The 21,912-nt window shown below is 39.5% G+C and overlaps 3 protein-coding genes across 10 annotated transcripts in view; 2 read left to right on the top strand and 1 right to left on the bottom strand.

Annotated features, from left to right (window-relative positions):
- dor (vacuolar protein sorting-associated protein 18 dor) overlaps positions 1-21,912 on the bottom strand; it is a 34,962-nt gene that overhangs the window by 6,990 nt on the left and 6,060 nt on the right. For all 8 annotated transcript variants that reach the window (XR_015536764.1, XR_015536765.1, XM_087354780.1 and 5 more), the window contains 11 exons: positions 21,613-21,802; positions 20,718-20,839; positions 19,914-20,099; positions 19,240-19,356; positions 18,609-18,721; positions 18,398-18,509; positions 17,428-17,604; positions 16,708-16,852; positions 16,003-16,169; positions 15,569-15,704; positions 14,585-14,803 (listed from right to left, as the gene is read on the bottom strand). Coding sequence is in view for 6 of the 8 variants with exons in the window: in XM_087354780.1 (XP_087210906.1) it covers positions 14,585-14,803; positions 15,569-15,704; positions 16,003-16,169; positions 16,708-16,852; positions 17,428-17,604; positions 18,398-18,509; positions 18,609-18,721; positions 19,240-19,356; positions 19,914-20,099; positions 20,718-20,839; positions 21,613-21,802 (1,684 nt within the window). In the remaining 2 variants the exon portion in view is untranslated. The remainder of the gene's footprint in view (positions 1-14,584; positions 14,804-15,568; positions 15,705-16,002; positions 16,170-16,707; positions 16,853-17,427; positions 17,605-18,397; positions 18,510-18,608; positions 18,722-19,239; positions 19,357-19,913; positions 20,100-20,717; positions 20,840-21,612; positions 21,803-21,912) is intronic.
- On the top strand, positions 3,889-6,550 carry LOC110829984 (uncharacterized). The gene is made up of 3 exons (XM_022064302.2): positions 3,889-3,971; positions 4,249-4,497; positions 6,072-6,550. The coding sequence occupies exons 1-3, from the start codon at positions 3,960-3,962 to the stop codon at positions 6,399-6,401; spliced, it is 591 nt and encodes a 196-aa protein (XP_021919994.2). The 5' UTR covers positions 3,889-3,959; the 3' UTR covers positions 6,402-6,550.
- On the top strand, positions 10,381-13,164 carry LOC110829983 (uncharacterized). The gene is made up of 3 exons (XM_022064301.2): positions 10,381-10,495; positions 11,254-11,658; positions 12,208-13,164. The coding sequence occupies exons 1-3, from the start codon at positions 10,484-10,486 to the stop codon at positions 12,769-12,771; spliced, it is 981 nt and encodes a 326-aa protein (XP_021919993.2). The 5' UTR covers positions 10,381-10,483; the 3' UTR covers positions 12,772-13,164.

The raw sequence follows: 21,912 nt of genomic DNA, 5'->3' as shown, positions 1-21,912 counted from the left end.
AGAACTTTCTATGGTAGGTGTTTCACTACACCACTAACAGCATAACTAATCAACAACCTAACAAAGTACATAATTGTAACTGACAAACTAATCAAGCAGAAAATAACAAAGAAATAAATTAACAGGCCAACAACCCAATAAACCAACTGATCAACTAACAAACCAACTACCTATAACTAACAAATTATAAGGCACAGGGCTTTCCTTAAGAAACAGATCTCATGATGAGCAAGTGACTCACTGCTGATACAGAACCCAATGGGCCCTTAATGTCATTACAAATGTTCCCAAACCTATTTCTCTAGTGCCCACTTTTCTCTCACTGGTATCTACTAATCAATCTCCTCCCAACAAAAGTTTGTGATGTTCTCCTGTAACGCTTGGCATCACACTCTCTCCTCTCCTCAGCACCGTCACAGTACAGCAGTGGTCTCATGGTTACTATTCGAGGGTGGCAACCTCACTGTTGCCGCCAATCAGGATAATAAAGGCAATAAAAATGTCAGTATAACTGCAGCCAGTCAATAAAGATAGAAGCAGTGCCAACTGCCAATACATACATTTCAAATGTATCTCAGGCAATGAACATGTCCACCACAACATTGGTATAATGAATCAACCATTGTTACAAACTTTTATAGACTTGATGTTAAGGGTGTGTGAAGAAGTTCATAATTTGGTTTCTTCACCAAATATTATTAAAATGATAAAATCATGAGGGTGTGGACTGGACAGATCAGTCTCAGGACAGGGGACAATGACAGACCGCTGTGAACACGGTAATGAAACTTCAGGTCCAATAACAGGTAGAGAATTCTGCAACCAATGAAGGAACTACAATATGCTTTCATGTACTCATGTGAGGTTCAAGACCTTTCTGTGGTGGCCGGACATCAAACCTGGACAGAGCTGCTGCTGCTACACAGCCTTGCTTCCTCCAGGCAAGGCCACATACCAGTTCCCCCACTCCATCAGCAGATCCTGGACTGTGAACAGCTACAGGGCTACTCAACAACATACAGCTCAGTTCCCTTAGACAGAAATACATTCTGAGCCTTCTGGCAGTTCCTACTCTACTTTAAGCACAGAAGCTGCAACATGCTGAAAATAAATGGGGACAAAGAATGACAATAATAAAGAAGGTATATATGCTACACAAAACAAAACGAACTTATAAGTGAAGCAGACAGAATAACAAGGCAGGAGAAGAATAAGAGGAGACAGAGTATGCATGTTCTCTGGCCAAATTAAAATATTTCTGATCCTGCCAATGTTTGTTAACACTGCTGCTATGTGTCACAGACTATTTAACGTTGATAAACAAATTGCAAATATGAGATGTCGAACAAGCGGATAATGCCAGCTTTAACTCTTTAAAAGGTAAACTCAAGGCATCTAATTAGAATCACTCTTCTCTACTAGCCTTGTCTCCTCTGTTCTGAATGTATTTTCTATTTTAACACAGCTACTGAAATTATTACTTCTCTTATTATCTTCCAGAATCACATACTGAATATTTGCAACTTTTCAATAACAGAAACTCTGAGATGTCATGGAAACATGCCACTAATTTTTACACCAGTACATGTGGCTAATGGGACTAATAACAGCCAGTCACAATCAGGGATGTAAACCAAGAACCACTAGGATGTGATGCAGGAACAGTATAATGTACAGTTGCAGTATGTAGGACTCACAGATCAAGGTTGGCCATGTAGCCACACCCAGAAATTTGAAGTCTCTGTATGTAATTAACCAAGTAGCAGCCAAGTGACTGACTAAACTATCCAGTCAACCAAAAATTGAAAGATATGCCACATAGTAAAGGCCTGGGGTTCAGAGATCTTCTTTTCGCCATGTTCAAAATGGCTCTGGGCGCCACCAACCAAAGACCAGAGACTTTTTCCCGTGCAAAGGGACCAGGGTGCAATGCTCCTGGAGCTTGACATCCACAACTCCCACGTCTTTGTGTCAAAGTGCTTTGACATAGTTCTCTTATTTTATTCTAGAGGTCTCAGTCCTCACATAGCATCTCTCCATTAGGTACTCCACTGAAATATCACCTAAAGTTTATGAACATCTCATTATCCATTCAGCATACGTTAACAATTGTTTCAGAAAACAAGTGAGTTTGAAATTATGCGTGATACCTAAGCACATCCAAATATTCTGAAAAGCAATGTAATATCTAATAATATTCATAATCAGGTGTGGGATATCATTAATGCTTAAAGCACAACAGTTGCAATTTCATAATATACACACGAGATGGACACAAGAACGCAGCCTTATTGCTGCTCCTCTACCAACCTAACAAACCACTGACGTGTAGAGGGCAGTGAGAACAGGATGCATGGTTACATGGAGAGAGAATACTGTAAAGTACAGTACAAGGAAGTTGATGCTGTCAACAAGAGTGGCTCAAGTGCGGTTGTTGCAATAAGCAGAAGAAAATGAGCAACTCTACATAACCAGAAGATAACAGAATTTGAGAACTTTCCATTGTCTATGTTATATTCAGGGAGCTGGGACAGCTCAGTCAATACTGTCACTAGGCTATGGCATTACGAGGCCTACAAGATGCACATCTTTTGGTAATTCCAGGGAACTTCTGGAATAATGTATCATTCAGCCCCACTACCAGAAGTGAAAAATTACAAAGTAACAGTAAGTATTTTAGAAGTCAGAGATGGCAACTGGTGCATTCAGGGTGTAATGATACAATGCAACTACTGATGCAATGCAAGATCCTACCATCTGAAGGTCTTAAAAACAGTGACATTCACTGCAAGGGCATGAAGAAAACAAAGAAACTGCAATGTCCTTAGCTGTGTCCAAGATCAAGGCTGGTACACATAGCAGCTCCTCACATGCACACTGAAAATGTAATTATATAACTATTACTGCAATGAGCTTCCACTTCATATACCAAAAACAGAAATCATTACCAAGATGCAAGGGGCCTGAGACCTCTCAGAATGCTAAAACACAAAACAATGTGAACAGATTCTTTGTACAACTGATTCAAATAACATGTAACACTGACTCATTACTGGTTCATTTAACTACACTTCTTCATCTGCATTGGCTACAGTGCATTAAATTACAGTTATTATGAATTAAACAAGATGTACAAGGTAGCAATTGTGGCATAATTTGAGGCGCTAGCCTAGCATGCCTGGACAGACTGAGAAAACCAATGAAAATCTCAGTCAGCTAAGAACTGAACCTGAGACCTTCTGATTGTGATGTGGGACTGCTGATAACTACAGTAAAAAATTCAGGACAAGCAGAAAAGATTACACTTCTAAGCAGCAAACAGGATGAGACAAAACATATTAGGCAATATCTGGAGGAAGAAACAAAAGAAAAGTTGGTTAAACAAAAGATAGAGTGGAATGAACAACTGGATTCTTCTGGGAACTTACAATTAAGATGACAAATATGAGTTCGCTGAGGAGGCCAAGAAAATAAAATAAGAGTACACACAGACAGAACCATGCACCACCATGGTGCAACCATCACTGGTGACCATCATAACAATAATGAATGATTAACTACACAGAACAGCTGAGGAAGTAATTTCAAGGTACTACATTAGGTCCAATCAAGACCACAAAAACTTCAATCAGAATGGAGCAATCCAGCCAAAAATTGAACTGGGTTCCTTTCAGATATAAAGCAGAAAAGCTAAGCATTACACCAAAAAGGGAGGACACAAGGGAATGAAGAAATTAAGGACAAAGAGGTGGAAATAGAATAAATAAGACAGAAAAAGGAAACAAGAAAAGAGTACTGTTGTGAACAGTACCAAACTGCTAATGCAGGAGGAAAAAGACACTCTGGTGCCACTCTTGCTCTGTGGCAGTGACCTTGAGAAATGGGTGTAGCCAAGCCAATCCTGTATATAAACATAGCACTGATGACCAAAAGGCACTTTACGCTCAACCACCAACAACATGAAGATCCTGGTAAGGCAAGGGATCAACAAGCAATGGAGAAGTGCATACAGTTTTCAAACAAATTCTTTGATACATTCATATCTAAATGGCCCTGGTGTTTGATTATTGCAGATATCACAGTGCAAACAACATAAATTATTATTTCTTGTACTTAATTAAATGTGAGCCAGGACAGCTTAGTCGGCACAGTGACCGGATGACTGAGGTTCGACCTCTGACAGGTGCAGAGGATGTTTCCTCTAGTCTCCACGTCCAGACATCTCAGTAACATCTTTTTCACTTGTAGGTTGTTTTCAGTGCCATTGTGGCCTGTGCATTTGCTAAGCCCGGACTCCTCGCTGCAGGAGCCCTTGGTTATGCTGCTCCTGCCATAGCTGCTCCTGTGGCTTATGCAGCTCCTGTGGCTTATGCAGCTCCTGTGGCTTATGCCGCTCCTGCCACCGTATCTGTCCGCACCCAGTACCATGCCCAGGATGTGCTCGGACAGGCCAGCTATGGACACGCTGAGCCCCTCCAGACTCACAATGCCATTCAGGTAAAAATATGTTTATTACATGTAGAGGTCTTCTCTGTTCTTAAATTCTCAGAGACAGATTAGGTTCTCATGCCTATTTCTGATCATTCACAGCGAGTTCTTGGTGCATTAACAATATACTGTCCAGTGCAGCAGTTCCAAGATCAGAAAGACAGCAGTGGGTATTCTGAGGGCTGTGCCCTGCAGTTTCATGTGCCATGCAATTTAATGCCAAAAAGGGGCAGAGGAAAAAATGTACTGAGGTTTAACACACATTATTTAGCCACTACAAGATAACAAGAAGTCAACACCAGTAAAATAGTCATTTTTTACAGCTGTGGCAAAACACAACGAGTGAGCATGTGTATGTGCGCATGCATGTCTGTGAACTAGAATTTGTAGACCAGCATAAATTAAATACTGGTACAGAATACATCTTATATGCTGAGGGTTTTGCATTAGTACACTACATACTCTGAACTCTGAAGTTTTCTTCAGTGCTTCCAAATAGCTTTTAAGATACAATTATAACCATTTGTTTCCCTGTCATTGGATTGTGGACTGATTTAGCCAGAAGTGCACAATCTGCTATGCTTTCCACAACCCGATCTGGTCAATGGTTTGAATGTAATTCCTTTACATGTTAACTGATAGCACGACAACACAACACATTCAATTTTTGGTATAATCTTATCTTGAATAGTGAGGTATCATACATTTTCATATAACAGATTGTCAGTTTTTCATAGCTTGCAACAAGGGGCCTGGAGGTAAGAGAGATGACCATCCCAGTACACAAAATAATTCTGAACTGAAGTAGCAATAATTCTGGGTGGGTGGGAGACATATTTCATAAACCTTTATCACAACAAAGCATACTGTAACAAGACATGCTCTGGGAAAATGTATGCAGACTGAAGATGGCTGTCTTCTGGGTTGTAACACCGCGGAAACCTCAAATCCTACATATGTTACCCGCTTTCTTTCATGTCTTTCAGTATCATGGTTAGCAATAACTATAAATTAATAATTATGCAATTAAGTGATTGATTTCTACTAGTACAGATTTCAAGCATGCTACATATGCCTTAAAAACTTGCACCATTGTCATATTTGAAATTTAAAACATATTAAAAATGCATTAACACCTTCAAGATTTAGCTCTGTAAAATTGCACACATTCAAGCACCAACAGTTCAAAAGTTATAACCACCAAATACAGCTCTAAATACAGGTGTTGCATGGTAACCTGCCAAGTTCTATAGACACACAGAAGTTGCTTGTTTTGAAGATCTATTACTGCATCAAGTAAATACAATTTCAGGATTATATATATATATATATATATGACTCTAGTATCATTCCCACTTCAGAAGTTCATATAATCACCAAAGGGATAATATTCATAGTACAAAATTAAAATGTAATAGTTTTAAACATCAGTCAGTTGATTCAAAAGTTATTGAGGAGGGGGCATACATAAGTACGTGTTAAGTACAGAAATCCAGCCTTATAAAGAGAGAGAAGTAGGTTAATAAAAGCAACAAACTGTGACAAGCATCAACTGTACATCATGTTCATTTCGTCTGTTACAGGACGCAGCTGGTAACAAGATTGGCAGCTTCAGCTACGTAAGTCCCGAAGGCCAAGTCTTAAGGACTGACTATGTTGCTGATGCTCTGGGATACCGCGTGGCCAGCAATGCACTGCCTGTTGGACCCTCCTTGTCTGTTGCTACCCACGGTGCCATCGTTCATCGTGCCAGGCGTCAGATCCTTGGCCACACCCCCGCTGCCACCACCCCGCTGGTTGCCCCAGTAGCCTATGCTGCCCCCCTTTCATATCATACGGCAGCTGTCCGACCTGGCATCTTGACCAACGTAGTCAACACACCAGGACATGCTGTGTCCTACCGCATTGACTAGACTGTACTGTACCTCATCCTTTGGCCCATCAGATTCTGAACACTGGCTATGACTGAACTTGTGTGTAATTGGTGTGTGGGTGGATGATGAGTGTTTTGTGTGCATACAATGTGTCTAATTTTATTTAGAAATAAACACTTAAAAACTCAGCTGTCTGCTCCATTTCTGAGCCCTATCTTTGTATATTACATGGGGTATAAAAGCTAGTGGATGTAGAAACGATGATCTACATGTCCATAACATTGGTACTCGATGGACACGAATCACGGACATCACGCCCCAGCCACATTTAATGCCCAGAAAAGAGCCCCTGGTATTCCTATCTGTCAGATATGAGGTCTGGTAACAGTAACAAGAAAATATGTAGTCCCCTAACAAGATTTGAACACTTCCCAGTCAACTAGAAATATATCGTACACAATAATTATTTCAATTTTGGAGTGATGTAGAGAGAACACACAAATTACAGATGGTTGAAGGAAAACAGAACTAACATAGTATTCTGCTTTCTTTGTCTTCCTGGAAAAACCTAAGAATACCATCATTTTACTTGTTGCTTTAAACAGATGTGAAACTGGTCTCTTGCCCTGACAAGAAGACCAAAAGGTTTAGGTTGTTACAGAACCAGGTGCTGAGAAGAATACTTGGACCTAGGAATGAGAATTAACAGGACAATGGAAATAATTTGTACTCTTCACCAGACACTATCAGGGCAATGAAATCATTTAGCACCAACTGGGAAGATGAAAAAGGCATACAATTTGGTCTGAAACCCTGAGGCAAGAGACCTGCATGTAAATGGGATGACAATATTGAAATGGACCATAACAGAACGTGCAGGTGTGGGCTGGATTCATTTGGTTTAGGATGTGGTTCATTAGTGGGTTCTCCTGAACATGGTAATGAACCTTCCAGTTCCTGAAAATGCAGTTTCAATGGTGAGATTCTCTCTGTAAGGAGGTGGTGGCTGTAGGCCATTTCAAAGCATTATACCTGCAGACACTTGGAGGAACTGAGGAAAACCACAAAAACCCAGTCAGGATTATAAATGGCATTTAAGCAGGGCACTTCCCAAGCACATAAACTGTCACTGTAAAATAAATTCTAATGCCATTCTCCAAATTGCTCATGATGTACTCCATACAGAGTATACATGATTTCTAAATGCATTCTTTCCAATTTTGCCAGCACCATTAATGTGGATATTAATTTAATGCAGACACAAATCTACTACAGCAAAACTAATCCCACTGTATACAGTCAGACGCTTTTATTTGTATTTCATTAAATATTCACCGTATCAAAAAATATTCAAGCAAAACTTGTAGATTTTAATGAGGTACTTACACTGCCATGCATTTAAGAATTGACCAATGAACTGCTTTTTGAAAAGACTTACGACTTTATATATAATAGGGGTTATATTTGATTGCTACAGACCAAAATTAAATCTACCAATAACTTCTACTGAAGGCTTGCCTTCTCCAGCACCATATTTCATCACAATCCACTGAATATTTCACAGATAAATGTGTGGATGAACAGACCTGATCACAAAGTCACAAGTATCAAACTCCATGAATGACATACAGATTCTGAAAACTGAGCAGTCATCATCCTCACTGCTGCAAAGTAGTGCAGGAGGCCTTCAACATAGAACCTGCCTTCGTGTGGTATTGGGAAGGGGCAAGTTCAAGACCTAGACACAGAAGGTCAAGTGAAAGTCCAAACGGTGTGGAGCCATGTTACCTCCAGCCTTTATATTACTGCTGTAGTGCCTGCTTCATAGCTTCTGCTACAACACACACAGTGTATCTGAGAGCAGGAAGTTACTCAGCAACGTAGCTGAATGACTAGCGCTCCTGCTTCTTTAATCGGAGCCTGAAGACCGGCCGACCTGACGGTTTAATGGATTTCATCAGTCCCTTGAGGAAAACGATGTGCCTTAAGTCAGGGTATGTCTGTCCCTTTCACACCCCTTGCGATTCATCATCCACAAGTCATCCTACCACTCAATCTGAATAATACAACTAATTCCATTGAACAAAGTCCTTCTTGAGAAGCTTACAGTTGATCAGCCAGTCAAAGACTCTTTCCTTGTGGAAAATGAAGGTTCATTACAGTGTTCACAAGGGGATCCAATCACTGGTACTGATCCTGAGCCAGTTGAATCCAGTGAACACCCTCACAACTTATTTCTTTAATATATATATTTAACATTATTTTCCCATCTATGTCTAGGTATTCCAAGTGGGCTTACCGAATCAGGTTTTCTGACCAAATTTTTTATCCATTTCTCATCTTTCCCATAAAATGAAGGCAGTCAAAAAAGTGTGACAAAATAACCTGGGAATTAATCATGAGACAGCCAGTTCATATCTGAGCTGAGACTTGTTGGCATCCTGGCTGAGGTATTTACGAACTGCTAAGAAGTTCATTTAAGCTTCATGTAGAGCAAACTACATGCAATACCAAGATAAAATTGGGCCCCATAGCTTTTTGTCTGAAATGACTAGTATAAAAATCTAATAAAAATCACTGAACAGTTTTGATGTTGAAGCATAATAATAAATACAACAAAAAACATGATCTCTCCATTCCATGTTCATATTATGAACCCTACTGAAATGACACATAAAATGGCAATAAAGAAAAGGTAAACGAATCAGAGGATAGCAGACAAATACACACGCAGACTTGGTCTCACTGCTGGTTACCGACATCCAAGGTCAAAAAATAATGTTGCAACTACTAGGCAGTCTGGCATCAGCCATTGGAATCTGGTCACTTTACTAAATCACCTAGCAGCTGTCAAATGACAGTCTAGGGCATTCTTGCTCTCCTTCACCAACACTATTTGTTAATCCAAATTTGGCACAATTAGATTGTTGATAAAATCTTTCAAATGATGCTGTATCAACAACTAATCTTGCTCAATTTCAAGAGGGATATTTTACGGACATAACAAACCGAGATGGGATAGATCACACATTTTACTTATGCAAAATGTTTAGATACATTTGTTTTATATTTTCAAAACAGCGTTTACTCTGGGAAAAACTATTAACAAGGATGCGGCCCTTCTATATTCAGCACAGTACCCCTACATACTACAGATGTTAGAATACTACACCATGCCACAAATAGGGCTCAAGAGAGACAGTTTATGCATACTGGTCACTTAAAAAATGAATTTCTCCAGTCTGGCAGTGTGTTTCATGCCAAAATTTTACAGGAGACATTTAAAAACTTAATGTTATATGTTAAGGTTAAGAAACCATTGCAGTATATTCTTCACTGCTTTACAAATTTAACATATAATAATGAAGAATTTACTATATTTTTAATACTTTTAAACTGCACCTGCCACAAGTATCTGTTAACTAACCCATGAAGCCCAGGCTGCCAATTTAAGTGTCAGCATGACAATGAAAATCTATGGCACTGAGGTATAATACTTGAATTTGGAAATGTTTATAAATTTAAATAACAATGCCTGCCTGTTTCAAATTTTTACAAAATTGAAAAAAAAATTACAAAAAATTTCAAGTCTGGTACACCTGTAACAACCCAATAAAATCACCAGACATTACTTACAATTTCAGTTCTAGTTTTCAGCCTAATTTTAGGACCCTTGCAGCAACAATGACCCCAAAATCAACCCTCGCCACACCAAGATTGTACATCATACTAAATGCAAAAGGTGAAAGACAAACGAAGTTTACAACTAGCCGAATCAGTGGTTATTTATTCTACACGAGACAACTACCAAACTCCTTGGTACGGATCTTCCTTCAGCTGATGATACTGCATGTCAATATTGGCCACTCCTGATATGCCATACATCTAAGTTCATATGGACCCAAAAATGGTGCAGAAACTAGGAAGTTCAAGCATATTGGTCCCAAGGTCCTGGCTTTAGGAGCACTGGCCTTGATATATGGGCGTGGAAGAGTAGGTACTGCAGGCAAGCTCCTACCCAAACCAATGTGTGTGTATATAAGGCGAGGTCCCTACATGTTAGAGCACACAGTTCTCAATAACTGACTCTTAGCTACAAGTTCAAAGAACTTGCCAGGAAGATGAAGTTTTTGGTGAGTAGATCACATACTAAATACTAAGTACATTAACCAGTTTTGTATTAATACAAAATAACCAGGAAATTATCTCAAATATAACTAAAATCAGATTTCAGATTTTAAATAAACAGAAAATGATATTAAAGATACTACTCTCATAAACAAAATGCTGATTTGTAGCGGGGCAGGGTCACTTTTTTTATACCGTACTCCATTTACTTACGTGTATTTCTGACTATATTTTATTTCAACATATTTAGTTTTTCTTTTATGCATTCTTTGCATGTACTGAATGCACATGGGGCTGGCAATGTCTGTCTGTTCATTTGTGCTACATCCCCAACAACCTCAACTCTCTTGATTCAATCACCCTTTGAGTATTGTATGAAAGCAACATGCTTCATAATAACCATACTTCACTGATTTTTCTGACAGGGCAGATCATTTGATGAGAAAGCCTTCTCCACTCTTCTCCTTCCTCCTAAATGAAATTTTATTGTGTATGCACCCACTCTTTAATCTGTTCTATACATTCTTCATGTGGTCTTTCTACCTAGTTCTCAGTACCACCAACTGTTCATGCATAATCCTGTACCCCTTTTTCACCAATATTTCTCATAGTGTTTCTAGTCTCACATCTTGCTTAACGTTCTGGGTCTGGATTTGTTTTTCTTGTTCGTTTCTCAAGACTGTAGAAATGTATTTCTTGTAATCTGCTTATCTCTCTCCAGTTTTATGATGTAGGTCCTAATTGTCAGTGCTGTTATTCTCAGGTTGTCCTCACAGCTACATTGGCCTGTGCCCTTGCCAAGCCTAGCATACTGGCAGGAGACATCAGCAGTCTTGCAGCCACATCAATTGGTGCTCCTCTCACAGCTGCGTCAATTGCTACTCCCCTTTCAGCTGTGTCAATTGGTGCTCCTCTCACAGCTGCGTCAATTGCTACTCCCCTTTCAGCTGTGTCAATTGGTGCTCCTCTCACAGCTGCATCAATTGCTACTCCCCTTTCAGCTGTGTCAATTGGTGCTCCTCTCACAGCTGCGTCAATTGCTACTCCCCTTTCAGCTGTGTCAATTGGTGCTCCCCTTGCTACCCAGTCCAAATACCACATTCAGGATGCAATTGGGCAGGCCAGTTATGGACATGCTGAGCCACTTCAGACCCATAATGCTATCCAGGTAAGCACATAATTTGAAAAATTCTTGCAAATGGAAATCACTTTTTCTCTCCAGCAACAAGACCATTTTTAAGACTAAAGAAGTGTTTTGCTGATCTTAAAGAAGTAAAATTGGATAATTTCAAAAACATATTTTATAAAGCAGAAGAAACAAGACATTTGTAGAATTCATACTGAATTGTCAGAAATAATTAAATATAAGTATGTACTAGGCCTGCAATGGTTAGATGTGGCTGTTGCATAGAGGCTGGTTCTTCTATTGAACTTAATTCATACATGTTAAAAAATGGTATGAATATGGAAAATACTCCATTTTCTACTTCATACCTTCAGCACAGTGGGCTCTCTTGCAAGGCCATAAACTGTAACTGCATAGCACCTAACACTAGGTCCAACATGAAGGGCATTAACCAAGACAGTAACGTTAATAGTAAGAAAAGTTTTTCACAAAACCAATATTAAGTATTTTTGTGGGGAGAGAAGAAAAAATCATGCAATTCCCCATATCATATTTATAGACAGACAAAATACAATGATGTGCCTGTTACAGGACGCAGCTGGTAACAAGATTGGCAGCTTCAGCTACGTGAGTCCTGGAGGCCAAGTCTTGAGGACTGACTATGTTGCTGATGCTCTGGGATACCGTGTGGCCAGCAATGCACTGCCTGTTGGACCCTCTCTGCCCATTGCTGACACTCCTGAAGTTGCTATTGCTAAGGCTGCACATCTTGCTACCAAAACTGTCATCCTTAACCGTCGCCGTCGTAGCATTGCAGCTCCACTAGTTATTGGCCAAACCCCTGCTGCCACTGCTCCCTTGGGAAGTGCCATTGCTGCTCCCCTGGCCATTGGCTACACCTCTGCAGTCAGTGCTCCTCTTGCAGCTTCCATTGCCTCTCCTCTTTCAGCTACCATTGCTGCTCCTCTCGCAGCTCCAATTGCTTCTCCTCTTTCAGCTACCATTGCTGCTCCTCTCGCAGCTCCAATTGCTTCTCCTCTTGCAGCTTCCATTGCTGCTCCTCTTGTAGCTCCATGGGCCCTTGGACACACTCCTGCAGCCACTGCCCCTCTGGGTGCCCCTATCGCCACACCACTGGCCACTACCATCTGGTAGATATCTCTAGTCCTGAAGGCTTCTACCAATAACTCATCTGTGATACTAAAATGTAGCATCACCTATTATTGCTCAATGTCCATCAATACACAGAATGAGCTTATTGTAATATACTCCGATATGAGGCTGGTGCTGCTAATCAGCACACCATCAATTTATTCTTTCCCCACAGGTGGGACACCAGAAAATTACACATGAGGCAAAACAGTCTTCTTCCACAGCGTTACATTTTTAATTGGCAAATAAAAACAACTCATGGTCCGCTGGTAAACAGAATCATGTGTGACAGGAGATGTGTAAAGTAAACCTAAATGTCTACCTATGACAATATTTAAAATATTTTCCTTTGTTCTGTATAATATAAATAAACCTGTTTGCCTTCCTGACAAATAATGTGTTTTTTCCTCTGTCCTTTAAAATAATGGATTATATTATTATGTAAAATTAATGTGAATAAATTGCAACATCTGGTAGTAACATATATAGTGGACAGGGTGCCCAGACAATGGAGGCAGCAAGGACCACTGAAACTTTCGTAAACTTCTACCAGACTACACGGAGCTACAACCCAGACGACAGTCATCCTCATATGCTTTATTCAAATATGAAATTCATAAATATAACATCAAAAGAAATATGGAGATGTCCACTTGCCTCCTGTGTTTCTTCATGACAAGATGGTATGATGCATCTGGCATTAATATAGTTATAGTTATGGGGCGAGAAACAACTAACTGCTCACCATTCTATTTATCAGCCAGACACTAACTGACATCAGGTCTCACAAACACTGGCCTTTGCTGGAATATAACAAACTGGTGGCTATGTTAATAGCACTGCATGTTCCTTGGGCATTCGTCTACACTCCAGTCCACAAATAATTCATTCATGCATATTAGATCAGGAGTTATGAGAGGCAAGAGAAGAATGGAATAGGCTTTGTCACAAGAAGTCCCACCCTGGTGGAAACATTAATGGTGATCTGGCACAAGATGGAGAGCTGTAGTGGGGAAAGGGAAGATACAAAACAAAGTAAGGAAAACATGAACACAGATACAGGAGGACTGTTTTCAGAGGCTAAATAATAATAATTGGTACGAACACATCCCGAAGGCAGTTGAGACAAGTCAGGATAACCATATACCTATTCTGTGGAACCAACAAGTCAAAACAGAGAGAACCATTCCAAATAACAAACCAGATATTATAATCCGAAACAAAAATGGAACTTGTCCCTTAACTGATATAGCAATACCAACTGACAAAAATGTAATCAAGAAGGAAGCAGAGAAGATCTTAAAATACAAGGACCTTCTCATTGAAATACGGCAAATGTGGAGAATGAAGGCAAAATAATTCTAATAATTAAAGTAACAACTGGAACTGTCTCCAAGTCAGTCAGAAAATATTTGGCCAATGTCCTGGGCGAACTCAACATCAGGGAACTTCAGAAAACTGCCATTTTAGGATCTTCATTCAACATTCGAAAGACACCGTTGTAAAATATATAGCCATCCCTCACAATAAAATTACATAATACATGTAACATATATTAAAAACAAAATGTATTTTGGAAATAGCTGCTGCACTATGTACCTCAGGGGCAAGGTTTGTCTTGGGTACATAGAAGTAAATACCCTATAAAGTGGTGAATAGATGGAATAATAATGTTTCTTTTATATGATGATGTCAGTGGACATGCTGACAGATTTCTTTCTACATCAATCATACATAGTCATGATATTCAACGAAAGGCATGGAGAGAAAAATAAATGTGTTGAGAATCACCATCTTAATGCAAAGTTCAACTTACCAATCTTCAGCCAGAGTTTCTTTCTAAGTTCAGGGTCATTTTGCGGTAAACTAGCAGTCTGCGTAGCCAGCTTCACATCAATGGTAAGTGCAAGGTCAACTGCTGATTCCCACAGTCCCAGAAGGGCTGACAGCTGCACACAAGCTTCAGTGAGGTTTTTCTCCTGACACAGACGCAGTGCATAATGGATGTCATAAGACACCATGCTGGCATCCTGACCTAAATCAAGAAGCCATTAAATTTACCATATAGGCAGGATACGTTTCCAATTAATCACAATGAGCTAAAACAAAGAGATGCTTTATTCAAACGACTTTTTAAATTTTTTTCTGCTATATGCTATCAGGAAGGACAAGAACTGAATGGCATAAATCAGGTCCTCATTTATGCAAAAAAAGCTACATTACTGGAGGGAAATATAAATAGCATACATAATAATACAGTAACATTCTGCTACAGACCAGAAATGAAACTAGACTAAAAGAATATTTCAGAATTTAAGTATGTGTGAACAATTCCAAGTAAAAACTACATTTACGATGAAAGTATGAGAAGCACACATTCTGAAATGGATTCATATTCAGTTCAATAATTATTACCAAAAACAATGATTATGGCAGTCAGTTTGTATGTGATCTCTTACTGTGAGGTCTGAACACATTACAAATGCCTGAAAGCAAAGAGCTCTGAAGTTTTTTGAAACTAAGGAGGAGGAAGAAAAAGGACTGACTACGATGGTGCATAATGAGAAACTTAGTGACATATGTAGCTCACTTCATGTTATAATAATGAAACAGAAGACACTATGAAGAGCTATGTAATTAAAATGGCAGAGCGAAGAAGTACCTACAAAATTCTGGTGAGAAAATCTTTGGAAAATGGCCACTTGGAAAAATGGTAAAATGGCATTAACACAGTCTACTGTGGTCAGAAAGTTGTGAATGAACATATGTGCACTTGTGCAGAGTACTTTCAACTACTGACCCTGCATTGCCAGATAGTTCATGAGGCTTTGAGGCTTGAAGCGTGCATACAGTGAGAGAAGGTAGTTGTGTATGGCCTGCTGCTGACATCCCAGTGTCTGTACACAGAACTCCAGGTAGTGGACTGCTTCTCCAGCCTGGAACAGATCAAGATGGAGGGGAGAGCTGAAAAAGGCCTTAGTTGGAAACAATGTGTTATGTCTGTACAGACAGTGCACGATCAATGGTTAGCAAAATGTGTGGTTTTACTGCACACTTTAAAGCCAAAGCAAGTATAAACATACAGTTTTTCATATGTCTTTATCCTAAATGAAATACTATATGGCAATTTCACAAATTACTTCTGTATGTATGATCCCAAAAATATCATGTCAAATGTACCCACACAGAGAACAAACTAAATGTGCGTAGGTCACAGATACTTTGAACACTGACCTGGTACTCATCAACCGTGACAAGTGCAGGCAACAGTTTGGCAGGACTAAGACCTCTTCCCTGACTGATGAGAGCACTGACCATCTGTTTTGGTACAAACTGCATCAGAGCCGGAGCAAAGTGGTAGAACAGTTCCTTCCGGTTTTGACTCTTCAGTACATCCAGAGCTGCAACATATGAAACTTCAACACTAACTACAGCTGGAAATCACTGGCTTAGACTTTTTCTTTCTCGTGTTTCCAGTAACATGTAAGTAAGTAAAGTAAATCTGTCCCACTGTATGCCATGTAGGCACTTGGGGTGGAGAGCTGGTATAGCTCCTACTCATTCTAAACCTCAGCAACACGTGGAGGTGAGTGGTTAGTGTCATGCCCCGGCCATGCTTTACCCCCGGGAAAGGACCCCAGTACCCACTGGATAGGAGGCTGGGTGGACCCCAGAGCCGGTCCAAACACTGAGGCCAGAGGAAGAATCCTCTGCCCCATCGGAGATCGAGCCCCAGTCGTCCAGTCAGTAGCCAGTCACTATACTGACTGAGCTACCCCGGCTATTCCAGTAACATGTACGAACACTTTTGATACAGAACCGGGCAATTTTAAGTTATATTTATGGTGGAACAGAAACCAGCCATTTATTTGGTTAAATGTCAAGTCATCTACTTGTTTACTTGTACATACGGTAAGCAAATCATCTACTCATCTGTACCTTCTAAATAGTTGTTCTTATGGATGTGATGACGGATGACTCGTTCAAAATCCTTGTTGATTATGGTCAGCTTAATGAGGTTGTCCTTATCTCCGTGACTCGCCATCAGGTCATATATTGTGCCTCGGTTATTCTTCACACATTCCTACAATAAGCAACATATATCCATTTTTAATTGGAATATTGCCAACACTGGTCTGGTTCTAGTTTGAAGCACTAAATCAACAAACATCAAACAGAATTATAAATACGACTAAAAACATAATTATCTTTCACAAATAAAAGAAGTGATACATAAAAAGAAGCACAATGGACATCAGAACCCTTTCCAACAGTGCTTCATATCATATCAATGGACTGCTACTGATTCACAACTTCATATATTCAAGTACACAAATTTTGTATATCTCATTATGGCTGAGAAATTACCTATTTTAAAAATAATGACTTTTCCAGTTTTAGTAAATAAACAATCTCTGTTATCATCACTAACTTTATCAGAAGAAGTCTAGATACAATTATGTTTTCTCCATTATAAAGCGAGCTGACAATACGAGAGGTTCCAGACAAACGATTTCCATGCACATACTGCCTCTATCTTCTGGGCTGTCTACCTCTAAGTTCACATGGCATTATAGCACAGGAGACCAATACTGACAACTTCACCATTGTGAGTACCTCAAATCTCATGTCATCTACCGCGAGGTTCGCAAAACTCACCATGACCTGTGGGCGAGCAAGGAAAGCGTCCAACTCTTTCTGCAGACTAATGTATTCATTGGTATTCTTCATCCCTTCATCTCGCAGTGTGCCCAGCTGATTCAAAAACAATTCAATCACCCAAATGACAATCATTGTTATCTGCATTTTGTCCTGATGTTTCAGGCCCTCCAGCTTCTGTAATGGAAACCAAATGTATGCAAGAAACAGAAACGCATTCATGGCACATGTAACACTTTTATTACTAAGATGAATACTGTTTGCTGCACAGTGAACTCAATGTGTAATGAAAAAGTTAACATGTTCATAGCGGTTTCCTATTTCCGTGTTTCTCAAGCTTTCCAAAAGAAGGGCATGAAACCAATGGTTGTGCCAGGTAGGATTCAAAAGCTTGCAGGTTATTTATTCACTTCTTGCCAGTGTCAGTAACTGATAGGTCCACAAAGAGTTGACAGTTTAGGCATTATGGTGGCAAGCAGAGCAGGTTTCTCTACACTATGGAGTGTTTCAAAAGATGTCACTCTCTCAACCACCACATGACATGCTGCACAGTTGGCAATGAAAATATAAACAAAATCTGCATAAGAGAATGCATACCATGTATTTTACTGTGGTAACTGTGCGACAATATAATTTTGGTTTCTACTGTGTCCAATGCATCCTCTAGGCAATATAAAGCTCAAATTAAATTTATCACTTTTCTGAAAAACTGTTCACTATACAAATATATGTAGTCAAAACACACAATTTTTATTTCAAACATTTTTATATATGTGTATTTAATAATAATAAAAAAATCAACAAAAAATGCATGCCTCTGTGCAGTGTGTGATAAACTTTGCAAAAACACATCTTTATCTCCAACAACTGAACATCAAGGCTAAGTATCTGTGTAAAATCACACAAAACATATTTAGAAAATCTGACCTCCATAGTAGAAAACGCCCCTTGACTCGAATGAAACACTCACCTTCTTCAGGAACGTTTTTAGTGCCTCAATCTGCCACACCTGCAGAAACTTAAGAGTAACTTCCTCGAATGATGACTGCGTCTCTGCATAATGCACAGCACTCTTCTCATATCTTGAAATACAAGAAACAAGGCATTTGCAAGCTGTTACGTTAGTACATCAGTACTATTATAAAATAAAATTTAATTTCATGGAGTCCAGCTTTACATACAGTTTGTTGGTGAAGTACATTTCAGCTTGCTTGACAAGCACCTGATCCATGTGTGCAGGATTGTCCTTACAGTACTGCTTGGCAAGCTCAAATTCGCCCTTCTCCACATACACCTGCAACGCACGAACACCACATAACTGATCCTTACATTATATAATGATGCTGTTCCACATACAGACTACAAACTGTCAAACAAGGTGAAAAAATTATAATGAGTAGTGGGTGGTAAGGACTTGAAGGAAAACTGTCGTGGACTATTTTAAGTTGCCATCACAGTATTTGTCTGGAGTTAACTGATGTTCACCAGGAAAACCTCAGTCAAGGTAACAGGTGGCCCCGCTGAAAGTTGAATTAGGTACAAGTCTGGAATGTTAGCACCTTAACCAACCTACATAATCTATATTCAAGAGTATATGGGCAATTTCTATGATTAAAAGCTTCATAAAAAATTACTTTTCACCAGATGTTAGGGTAATCAGATGGAATAAATTAGTAACCTATGATGTCACCACGGTAAATGCTTAGTTTCAAGATTTATCAACTGGTTAATTTTAAAAATGTGAGAAAAGTCAATATTTCATTTACCAGTTCCCTTTTGTGACCTGTCTTATGATCTATGGACAATACCTACCTGCCACACATTCCTCTCTTCATGAAACACCTTGTATCGGAAAACCGCCTTCTCTGTAAACGCCCAAATCGTGCCCTTAACAGGATCCTGTGTGATGTTCACCAGCTTCCCAAATGACTGCAAACACAACATGGCAACAGTGTTCATGTTCATGCTTAATCAAAATAGTACAATCCTGCAGTTACTGCACTAACACTGACTCCCTATTGTCAAGTCACATTAGAAACCTGATGAGATTACAAGACATGTGACACGCAAACTCCGAACTAGGAAGTGAGTTTTCTCTTGAGCAAAGCACTAAATCGACTGTGTGTGAAAGAACGTACTTTAGAGACATAAGAATACTGTAATCCCAAACCTCGTGGCTCCAGACTGGCAACAGATTTCCTTTAGTAGTGCATATTTTGTTTCTATAACATTTTCTGCCAGTTGAACTGCTCAGGAGATGTAAAGACAGACAATCAATTAATGAACTGCTAACTGTTTTGTCCATTATTCACTCACATTCACAGAGTTCAAGCAGGTGCTGTGTCAAACTGCTGTAAGATAAGGTGCTATCCAATTACGAGGCCTGTGGACCAGAAGCCAAGATTTAAACTGGGTACCACAAGATACAAATCCAGAATGTTACTGCTACATACATCTTTAAGTGTTAACAATATACAATACTGTACCTCACTGTAAACATCTTCAAACACAAGCTCATGATTCAGGAGGGAAATGCCCTTCACATGGTCGGCATACAACAGGAGGACGTGAAACTCGGTGATCACAAATGCAAGCGGAGCACCTGAATTTGGTGGATGGTACTGCAGCAGCTGGCTGTTTGTCACAACAGAATTCTGGCCATTTGTATCCAGCTGAAACAAAATATTTCATTTAACTATCGATCCAGCTACACCAACTGTTTGGAACATTTCTAACGTCACAGGATTTTCCTTGAAAAGCTCATGGTGACCCACCCGGTCAAGAAATTATTTTCTTCTGTGGAACCAAAGATTCATTACTCTATTCACAAAAGTTTGCCATCTTACCCAATCCTGAGCCAGCTAAATCCAATCCACCAATCATATCTCTTTCACCAACATCCATCCTGATATTACCTTCCTACCTACGCATAGATCCCTGAAGTAAGACCTTTGTAGCATTCCATAACATACTGAGAAGTGAAAGCCCCACACCTAAAATGAAGGACCACCCCTTGTCAGTGTCCACAACTGTTTATTCAACATATTCCCTGATACCATTTATGGTATTTCGGCAGACAACGGTTTTGAGCACAACACAAAGTTCATTTAAAATTAGGCTCATGGATTTGGGATCATTAAAACTAAAACCTTAAATACAGGAATACTGGGAGGCGGCATCCGCTGTACTGTGTTCTTACTGGCACACAGCATTCTGGGGGAGGGGGGAGGAGAAGGACCAAGTTTTGAACATTTCAAGAAATGCTACTATAAGACTTTGAACAAACTCACCTGTCCATAGAAAATCCCTGGTTCTGTTAGCCAAGCAAAAGTTTTTGGTAGTCCCTTTGGGTTTGGGTAATAGAACTGCAGTTTGGAATACTTCAGAGAACTTGGGATATCCTGAAAGCCCTCTGAAACAAATAACACATACCATGAATTGAAATGTTACCAAACAGCCAAACTAAAAAACCAGTGTCTCTGAAATGCACAGAACATGTTTAATGGAGTTGCCACCATTCCTGAATAGTGCTGCACTGGAAGCAGTGAGCAGAACAGAAGTAACTTCATTCTGAGTATAGACAAACAACGAAGAAGAGAAGATGTGCTACAACCAAGTGGGAAAAAAACCTAATTATTTCATGGAACACAACTGAAATTTCTGGTCTTTCATTTTAGCCTTATTTGTAAGGCAAGTATGGTCTCGTTACGCATGTCTCTCAGCCTACCTACATTCACAAAACTTAGTACTGCACTAGATAACTCAATGAAGTCTCCATTAGAGTCTAAATGATACCTAATGGGTGCACTTTATTAAACAATTCCACCAATGGTGAAAGTACATACCGATATTAAAAAGGAAAGAAAGGCATAATCATGCAAGTTGCCTCCACAGGTCATCTCACTACTTCTTAACCAACTGCTGTTGGCAATGCAGATAGACTATATACGCTATGGTTTTTATTCAGGAGGTCCTATGTTAAAATCTTGGTCTAGAGTTCACATATCCTGACTGAGATTATCAAGTTTTCCTCAGTCCTTCCAGACAAATTCTGGGAGAGGACCCCACATTAGGCCACAATCACTTCCATCCATATCCTTTCCAATTCATTAATTATCCTATCATCTGATCATCTGATGCTGACATTGAAGTTAAATAAAACAGATGAAACAACACTTCTTTTACCTGGAACATTAAGATAGCTATTGAAGATTTGTTGCAAGAGTGGTTTTTCATCAGATTTAGTCACATAACCGATGAACTGGTAAAGCCGGTTTGGAGTTGTTACAAGCACAAAATATTTCTCTGAGCCAGGGACACGGTGGAACTGCAGCCCTGTAATTGATGTGCTGTTCCCTTTACCTATGTCAAATACCTGTAATGTAAGTAAACAGAGTAAGATGCACATTTCTGTGTTATTTGTATCTGATGCCATTAGTTTAAGTTCCTTGAATTTTCTTTTACATCTTGCTTTCTTAAAGGGCA

The sequence above is a fragment of the Zootermopsis nevadensis genome, unplaced genomic scaffold (genome assembly GCF_977971745.1).
Source record: "Zootermopsis nevadensis isolate Lab colony 2312 unplaced genomic scaffold, Znev_1.0 Znev_ptg000024l, whole genome shotgun sequence".
NCBI classification, from domain to species: domain Eukaryota; kingdom Metazoa; phylum Arthropoda; class Insecta; order Blattodea; family Termopsidae; genus Zootermopsis; species Zootermopsis nevadensis.
The sequence above is the reverse complement of the archived record's forward strand: the minus strand, read 5'-3'. Positions and strand labels throughout refer to the sequence as shown.